This window comes from Phoxinus phoxinus (assembly GCF_949152265.1).
Source record: "Phoxinus phoxinus genome assembly, chromosome: 18".
Lineage (NCBI taxonomy): Eukaryota > Metazoa > Chordata > Actinopteri > Cypriniformes > Leuciscidae > Phoxinus > Phoxinus phoxinus.
The window spans coordinates 25,130,486-25,139,629 of NC_136893.1; the positions used below are offsets into that span (position 1 = coordinate 25,130,486).

The 9,144-nt window shown below is 37.9% G+C and overlaps 1 protein-coding gene across 1 annotated transcript; it reads right to left on the reverse strand.

The window, feature by feature from the left end:
- Window positions 1-60: 60 nt before the first annotated feature.
- Window positions 61-6,025, reverse strand: LOC306986098 (protein FAM13A). The gene is made up of 6 exons (XM_079588985.1): window positions 5,458-6,025; window positions 4,876-5,017; window positions 3,476-3,682; window positions 3,206-3,386; window positions 1,888-2,106; window positions 61-1,687 (listed from the first exon to the last, which is right to left on the reverse strand). Exons 1-6 carry the CDS (start codon window positions 5,497-5,499, stop codon window positions 1,663-1,665), a joined length of 816 nt encoding a protein of 271 aa, XP_079445111.1. The 5' UTR covers window positions 5,500-6,025; the 3' UTR covers window positions 61-1,662.
- Between the last annotated feature and the right edge of the window lie 3,119 nt (window positions 6,026-9,144).

Sequence of the window (9,144 nt, forward strand, 5' to 3'; positions counted from 1 at the left end):
TAAGGTGCAAATGGCATTTCCACTGTTTTTTTTCTCTTTTTTTCTAGGCTACATATTTTATTCACATACACATTCATATGCACTTGAGATAAAACAAAGAACACATAAATGATCATGCATGTGAACTGGTCCCCAAAGAAGCTATCTAAAGCTTATACTCGGGGGCCATGACAAACAAGGATGAAAGAAGAATTAAAGATGTGTGGCCAACATATAATACATTTCATACATCTCATTCATACAACAAATAGTAAGAGATCCCATTAAACAGATACACTTTTGTTTAACAGTTTACCTTGAGGTTGAAAGATTAATACTGACATACATGCAGAGTAAGAAGTATAGTACGTACAGCAGGAAGATGTATACAAGCTTAGTAATTGTTTCTTGAGGTTTTGTTTAAAAGAAAAAATAGAGCTTGAGTTTTTAAAATTTTCAGCTCGTTCCAGATCCGCGGCCCCCGGCACACTACACTCATACCAGTGCTTTTTAATCTCTGTTTTTTACCAGTAATGATGTGCATGTTTCTAGTGAGGTAAGTGTGTTGGGGATAGCGGATGGGAACAAGCTCACATAAACTGTTATTAAAGCCAAAGACCACCTGATACATACAGTAGTACATGCATTGTGAAATATATTATATTCAGTCTTAAAAAACCGTACCTAGAGAAAATAGAACGAGTTGGAGCATTGAAATCGGACCATGATATGGCGCGAATGATTTTTTTTTTTTTTTTTGTAGAATTGCTTCAAGAGTTACTTACACCAGAGGCAACAATATGTAACTATTCACGAACAGACATCAGAAAACAAACACATTAAATACGGTGTTCCACAAGGATCCATATTAGGTCCTCTCCTCTTTATTATTTACATTAATGACCTGGAAAATTCCTCAAAGACCCTCCATAAAGTAATCTTTGCAGATGACACTAACTTGTTCCTATCACACAAAAAATGAATTTGAACTTCAACAACTACTTAACAAAGACCTTCAGAATGTGAATAACTGGTTTACAGTAAATAAACTATCTATAAACACCAGTAAAACCAACTACATAATATTCTGTCCAAATAAAAAACAACCTAATTTTGAGGATCCAAATTTCAAGATTAAAATAAAGGGAGAGGAACTAAAGAGAGTGAAGATGACTAAATTTTTGGGTGTCTTTATAGATGATCACCTAAACTTTAAACACCATACTGAATACCTTGTCAAAAAGCTCAAAATATGTTGGTATGTTCTTTAAGCTTAGACACTTGCTTCCTCACGCAATATTACTTACTCTTTACAAAACCCTCTTTGAACCCCATTTAAATTACTGCAATATTATATGGTGCAATACTTATCCTACTCACTTAAAAAAATTAGCAATTCTACAAAAAAAATACAGTCTTCAAGTCATCACAGTAGTGCTTGTGTACAAATCCACTGTCTTCAATAATACATTTCAAGACAATCCCCGTGATCCTTCAAATTGCCTGATTAGAAATGTTCCCATGTTGTGGTAAGACTAAAGGACAGTACTATTAGTTATATTAATAATTTCATCAAAATTATGACTTTTTTTGTTTTTTATTTTATTTTTATTTATATTTATAAATATGCTGGAGGTCTTTTTTTCTGTGCAAAGACTGTTTGTGCTTATTTGCAGCAGGGTCCTACACACGTTCTTCTGCAACAGGCCTGAAAGAAGAGAGATAATCATGAGTCTTGGCATACAAACCCAGTTCACCATGTAGTAAATAAATCAATTCCATATAGTAGCCTATCTAAAAGTGAGAGAGAAGAAAGAAGACACACTTCCTGCGAAGACATCTTGCCTGCTGTCATTTAGTAACATAATAACGAAATGTAAGCAGAAAGCTGAGCTGCTGAGTTCATACCTGATGGATGGGACAGGTGAGTTTGCCGTCTTGGCTCCACCCGCACTCAGACTGGACAGCAGCGCTGGTGGCGGGGCGCAGTCCCCTGTGGAGAGCGCGTCACAGCGGGGTTCGGGAGGGTACATGTTGGGAAGCAGGACCGTGACACTGTCTATAAGGTGCTGTGTAAGATAAGTGCACAGCTCCTGTTCCACTAGCTTGATGCAGCTGTCAGGAACACTGCAAACGCAGGAAATGAGGGAACACTTTACAACAAGGTCACATTAGTTAGTTTACATGAACTAACAATAACAATACTTCTAAGTGAATTGCGGTTCAGTGAAAAGAGGAGGCACAAACATTCCCTGCTGCTATTTTGCAGTTCCAGAAACCAATTCCGCCACAGACCAGGAAAAACCTATATTCTAAAGACAGGGGCGCGTTGCGCAAGTTACTCATATGCTATTTTAAGGGCGCATGCTTGGCCATAATGTAGCGTGTGCACAACGCGCATACACTTTGCTTCTCTCATCTACACAGACGCAGCAGTTCATATTTTTTCAATACCATAAATAATACAGATCATTGTGGTGTCCATGAAGATGTGAAAAATAGGCATAAATCTGGCTTACACATTTACCCAAATTATTCAGGCTAATGACGGAAACCTGTTTGATCAATAGTGACAAGACACATCGTGTATAAGGACATCTGACAAAGTGGGTTGTCCATCAAGAATTGTGAAATCACCTTTACCATCATGTAAGTTGCGTGCGCTGGCAAACCCGCCGTTATAATAGCGATCCGCCATGGAACAAACGCGCCGGCTCTTAAAGGGAATGTGAGAGGACGCTCTGATTGGTTTATTTCACGTCACGCCCAAACCACACATATGAATAATGAAGCTACTTCAGACCAACACATTTTAGATTTGCGTCGGGCGCAAGAGTCGTTTATCCCGCCGGTATAATAGCAACAGCGCCGGGATCCGCCCACAAAGTTACTTGCCGGCAGTTCTCTACTGAAACGCGGTTAATACTTGCGTTTCGCGTTTAATACTTGCGTTTCAGATCGTTAAAATCGGGCCCAAACTGTTTAATAACCCGGTTGTGTTTTACTCGCCATCCGAATCAGTCTGTGTTCCGTAACACCAGCATTAAAAAAGATTAATATATACTATAACTAATATATTGTCTATTGTAAGTTAATGCATTCACTAATGTTAACTAACGAGACCTTATTGTGAATTGTTACCGGAAAAAAAAACATGTTCATGGTGGGTTTTCAAAAAAGAAAAAATCCTCATTTAGTTGATAAAGCAGTAATATATAACACTCACTGAAAGATGCAGGGTCCAAAAACGTTGGACAAGTCCTTTGATGACATGTGGTTGACATGACACTGGGCAGCGACCCGGGACAGGAAGTGGAAGAGCAGGGACAGGATGTTGAAGGTTTCAGGTGCGTAACTGTACAGGACTTTCTTCGCACGCTTGAGGTTCAAAGCCATCCCTTTGGTCTCTGCAGGGTCGACAGAGAATCAAAACAGAGTTGGTCCAACTTGCAGAAACCTTGGTGAGGAAATACGAATGTTCTCAATGTGAACGCACTTGTATAGACTCTCAAGAGCTGCCTGGCGTCCCTGACTGGGATGAGTCCCTGGGGCAGTTCTCTCAGGAAGAGAATCAGCAGAGAGGCCACGGCGTGGACATCATCGCTGCGAAAAGCCGGATCTTCACCACGATCCAGACTCTCCCTCAACGCAACGCGCCGCGCCTCGGATCCGCTGGCACGGAACAATTCACGCTGATGGAGACCTTCAAAAACAAATCGCATTTCATTTCACATTTATTTGTATTGCGCTTTTTCATTTCAGCTTTACTGAAAATCCACATGTCCACATTACAATTTAGAGTGATCTGTTATTATAGGTGACTGTGTCCAAGTCATATTTCAGAAATGTACAGTTCTAAGAAATGCAAAGCATGCAGTTAGCTTATGTATTCATTTAAAGGATAATTCCGGTATTTAACACCTTGAGTCTATATTGTAGTTTGTTTTGGATGAACAAGAGTGGTGGACAACATTTTTTTGACAATGGTTCCTCTCTCGAGTTTTTGACTATAATAGAATTGGCCATGGACCCATTTAACATTGGAGTCAATGGGCATGTCCGAAAATGTCATTAAAACAGCCAATAATGTTCGTTTACAAAACTGTTAAACTCACCGAGTGGTTAGTGGTGTTCGTTGATGATTATAAACAATATATCGTCGCAATATATGATTCCAATCCGTTTATTTTGCTATAGTGGAACTATTTTTTCAGACACTTCACAACCGTGTAACTTCCGCTCAATATTTGAATCTGAAGCGTTAGCACACTCCCGACCACTTGATGGCGATAACTGATGTTTATGTCTCGCGGGACACTATCCACTTTTCATAATCCATGTTACAAGTAACAATTAATGAAGGTTTTGTTCGTTTATTTCGCTTACTCCCCCGGAGCACAGTTGCTCTGCTCGCTAGCCTTATGAGAAACGGAAGCGAGCAAAAAGACGACATCGACCAAATGTAAACAGCCCCCTTTCTGTTTCCGGTAGCGCATTTATATTAACGAGCACTCAGTCCTTCAACAGAATTCAATGGGATTTTACAAAATGACAAATAAAACACGACAGAAACTGTATTTCGCAACACTTTTTGTTTCTGGAACATCAACTAACACCACTAATCACTCGGTGAGTTTAACAGTTTTGTAAACGAACATTATTGGCTGTTTTAATGACATTTTCGGACATGCCCATTGACTCCAATGTTAAATGGGTCCATGGCCAATTCTATTATAGTCAAAAACTCGAGAGAGGAACCATTGTCAAAAAAATGTTGTCCACCACTCTTGTTCATCCAAAACAAACTACAATATAGACTCAAGGTGTTAAATACCGGAATTATCCTTTAAAGAAGGAAACGATGAGCACTTTTTGGAAAACACTCACACCTCTTACCATATTGCTCCAGAAACTCCAGCATCTGCACGAGCACCACAGGAACGCCCTGCCGCATCTGTCCCTCGTCCCGCAGGCTTTGAAGGGAGACACCAAATACAGGATTTGGCTTGGGTGCTGCATCTGAATCACCAATACTAGTCTGTAAAGAAATGAAAGTCAGGATGTGATTCAAAGCAAAAATATGAAACTCACAAAATGTACAATAACAATGCAAGACATATTTCACCCTAAAAAAGGGTCATATCCCCCCCCCCCCCCCCCCAAAAAAAAAAAAAAAAGATAAATCAAGGTATTAAATTTTCCATAGATTTTCCTATGATAAAATGATATTTAGGTGATAAGATTTTTCTTGATATTACACTAATGATAACATTTAAATTGCAAAGTATGTGTACATCACTATTAATAATGAGAGTAAAATCCATCTAAAATAACTGAATGGTCCTAAAAATAGGCAAAATATACATTTTCTTTTTTAAAAGGTGAAATATGACATTGGTATTTCTTTGCGAGATTCAATCAGTTCTGAAGATGAATTGATTAGTTAAGAATACTTGGTGATTTAGGTCAGGTACTTACCGAGCAGCACAATGGCATTACTTTGCACAGTATTATTCCCATAATATGTTCATTGTTATAAAGAGACAAGACTGTTCGTCAGGACTCCAAGTATACTAGCTGAAAAACAACTGTAATCAAATGAAACCAACTGTGCAAATGTACAGGCACTGTTGATGACATCATAGAATGCACAGGTGTTCCGTCATGGAATGTGAAGCTGTGTTGCCATGCAGAGAACACAACATGAACATGTGAGTGAGAACAACCAGTGCCTGGGCTTTATTATCATGTTTGACTTTGTTAGAGTGAGTGTGTGGACCTTTTAAAAGTAAATTATACATATAAATATGACACATTGATGTTATATTATATGTTACATAATTCATATATCTAATACTCAAAATTCAAAAGTAACTATTTTAAAATTATTTTATTTAAAGTCCCCCTGTTGTAAAAATTTAGCTTATAATGTTTGTTTATATGTCTAAGTGGTGTTTTTAATATTTTTTTAATACTTTAAGACAAGCCATGTGCAAATTCATAAGTCGGCAGAATTGCTGAGTATTTTCTGCTTAAAACTGCAGTGAACCAAAGACAGTCTCAAAAACACGGTGTGAAATCGCTGGTGTTTCTGACGTCACACACTACCTAGTAACCAATCAGATCAACGTGTGATCGTCAACCAGTGGATCTCTGAGTGAGTGAGTGAGTGAGTGAGTGAGTGAGTGGAGGCGGGTCTCATTTGCATATTCATACCTAATTTAGTATATGCGGTTCTATCATAGAACCTGAGGGTGTGGAGTTACATTCAAACTATTTTAAGGCATGAAGAAAAATACTCTGGCTTTTAAAGTTGTAATGAACATGAGAACATCACGACTTTACAAAATCTCAGAAGGTAAAACAAGAAAAAATAAACTAATATACAAACAAATGGAAAAAGTAATTAACTCCTATGTAAGATTAATTAAATCAGACACTCTATAAAGGTATGAAGTATGAAAATATTAAAAACAAATTAATGATGCAACAAATTGAATACTTCAATCACTTAATTGATCAAATGTATTGCACTTTTATTGACAGATATTCTTTTTATCAACTTACAATAAAAACAATCATGTATATTTGGCTTAAAGCTGCAGTCCGTCGTTTTTCCTCTTTGTCGCCATCTCTGTTAGAAATCTGCAATTGCAGTTATTCGCGGAATTATTAACTGTGCGTGGGTAGTAAATCGGCATGAAACAGCGCGGATGAACACAATGTATTGAGGCTGCCGCGTCGCTGTGGATACTGTGCTGTCATCAGCAATGTCAGAGTATACTTTTTGAAAGTGTCAACATTAGAATTTTCATCGGAAAATGTCATCTGAACAAGTAAGTAACATTCACTTTTGTTCTGACCAAATTCGGAGGGTGGGGGAAGCATTGCAGTAGCTATAGGCTATCATGCTGATTAAATCTAACGATTGCTTATATCACGTCAAAACGTGAAAAATATATATTTTTTAAGTCTTTGGGTTTTACAACTGGTGAATCTCCAGTTGTCACTGGTGATTGTCGCTTTAAACTTTCGGGATCCGCCATACCAAGTGCTAAGCTAAACCTCCACCTCCCATCATCCACACACGCTAGCCGGGGACTCCTTCTCTATGTGTACAGAAGTGACGTAATGACGCAAAGACATGCTCGAAATTCCCGCGGAAATCCACCAGTACCACTGGAATTAAAATCATTATTACAAGCTTACCGTTTTGAATCGAGGTAAGGCAAGCAGATCGTTTTGAACACTGGCTGGTTACGTTTTTTTTTTCAAAAATGTCTTTTTTGATATTTTTAAACCCAAAAAAGTGCCGGACTGCAGCTTTAAGGATAAATGGATGTCTGTGATCTTCATATTGCTCTTTGTAGTATTAAAGAAGTCTTTGTGGTCAGCATTCATGGTTAATATAATAATTACTGCAACATTATTATAAAATTTAAGTGGGTGAATATGTTTTGTCTAGAAATACAGAGCTGGATCACACAGGGTCCTCTGCAGAAATCCAGAATTAAAGATATGCTGTTTGATCTTGCAAGTTTCCCAGTGTTCACATCAAAGAGATCTCCACTGTTTTTGTCCTTCAATGTGTCTCTCCTTGTTTTGATATTTCCCAGAGTGCAACAGTGACCGTCCACTTTTTCAGTAGCCTTGGTTTTTCAGCTTAATTTTTTTAATTCTTTTTTAAATGAAAATGATTCAATACAAGTACTTTGTAAAAAAAAGTTACTCTACTCTTCGCCATCAACCAAACCAGAGCAAAAAAAGTATAGACTATAAAAATAAAATAAAAAATAGATGACATAAAATACCCTGTGGGGACACCTAGTGGCAGAACACACTGCACAACAGGGCAACGATGGATAGATCCACAATGAGAAACAACCACAACAATCCGGCACAAGGCAGAGCAATCAGGGAGAATAAATATGGAAGGAAATTAGGAGGGTTAGAGAACTTCTTAATGAGATAACAAGAGGAAAGGGTCAAGACATTTTTGAAAATGGCACTTTCATTTCAAAATGCTCTCCGTCCACACTGGTGTTCAAGTGTTTTCCATAAGCTTCTTGCCCACAATGATTCTCCCCTGTTGTCATCGGCCCTCAAACCAGTTCTCTTCATAGGCCAAAATAATATTGTAGGCTACAATATGTAGCCTATACAACATACACTATAATATTGTATCCAAAAGATGATGCACTCGTCTTCAAATCCCCTCTTTCTTGGTATCAAAATAATCCTCTTTTGATTTTATAATCAATGGTGTACAATATGTTATGATAAATTGCATCATGATATGCACACATTCTCCATGTCACCGTGAACATGCTAAATGGAGATACGATGGAACAAAGATTTTCTCAAGGTCATCTTGGATGGGTCACCTTTAAAAGTGTCTGATCAGTTCAGATCTTGGCTCGATATCGTCGAGACAACATTCTTCCGGCAACTTCATCAAGTTAACTTCTTTGGATTCAACGTGGACCACCACAAGAACCCAAACGAACGCATCAAGAATATCCTGCATCTGGACTTGTTTAGCAACCAGTCAACGCAAGTAGACCTGTTCGCAGCCGTTAGACGCGTTTATATTACTATGTATGTAGGCTAGTAATATAATTACTTTTTCCACATAAGTGAATGTGTGTGTATGTGTAGTCTGTGATTTTTCATTTCTTTGATGTTTATTTTAACCCTTTTCGCACATTCATTCATATGTTTGTTCTCATTGCTTTCAATGATAAAATATTTGGGCAGGATGTAATCACTTAAAAAAAATGAAGAAAAGTGAAGAACACATAAATTTTTTTATCTGATTAATAAGACATGATTGACAGATGCGAGACCTGTTTAATTTAAGTTCTGTGTTTAATTTCTTCGGACTTGTCTATTTCTAGTTATTTTCCCCTGCTGTAATAATACAAGTTTACACTCTTCAGTACAAAGACTTTGACATGTCCACACACAGCCTCAAAGAGCGGAGCAGAGGATGTAAACTGTAGTTGATGGTCCATTTCTCTTTCTGAGGTGATCAAGAAGCTCTCTGCAGTTCCTGTGTCGCTCCTGGATGTAGACGATGGCAAATGTTTGGCTTGATTTACAGAGGAGTACAGATGACACTACAACATTGAACTGGATCGACACCTTTGCTGTCAAAACATGAAC

Excerpts from the sequence above, each read along its gene's own strand:
- LOC306986098 (XM_079588985.1), bottom strand. The coding sequence starts at position 5,499 with ATGGGAATAATACTGTGCAAAGTAATGCCATTGTGCTGCTCG. Across the intron at positions 5,018-5,457 it reads TAATGCCATTGTGCTGCTCG|ACTAGTATTGGTGATTCAGA; the intron begins GTAAGTACCTGA and ends ATTTCTTTACAG. Across the intron at positions 2,107-3,205 it reads TTTGGACCCTGCATCTTTCA|TGTTCCTGACAGCTGCATCA; the intron begins GTGAGTGTTATA and ends CTGCGTTTGCAG.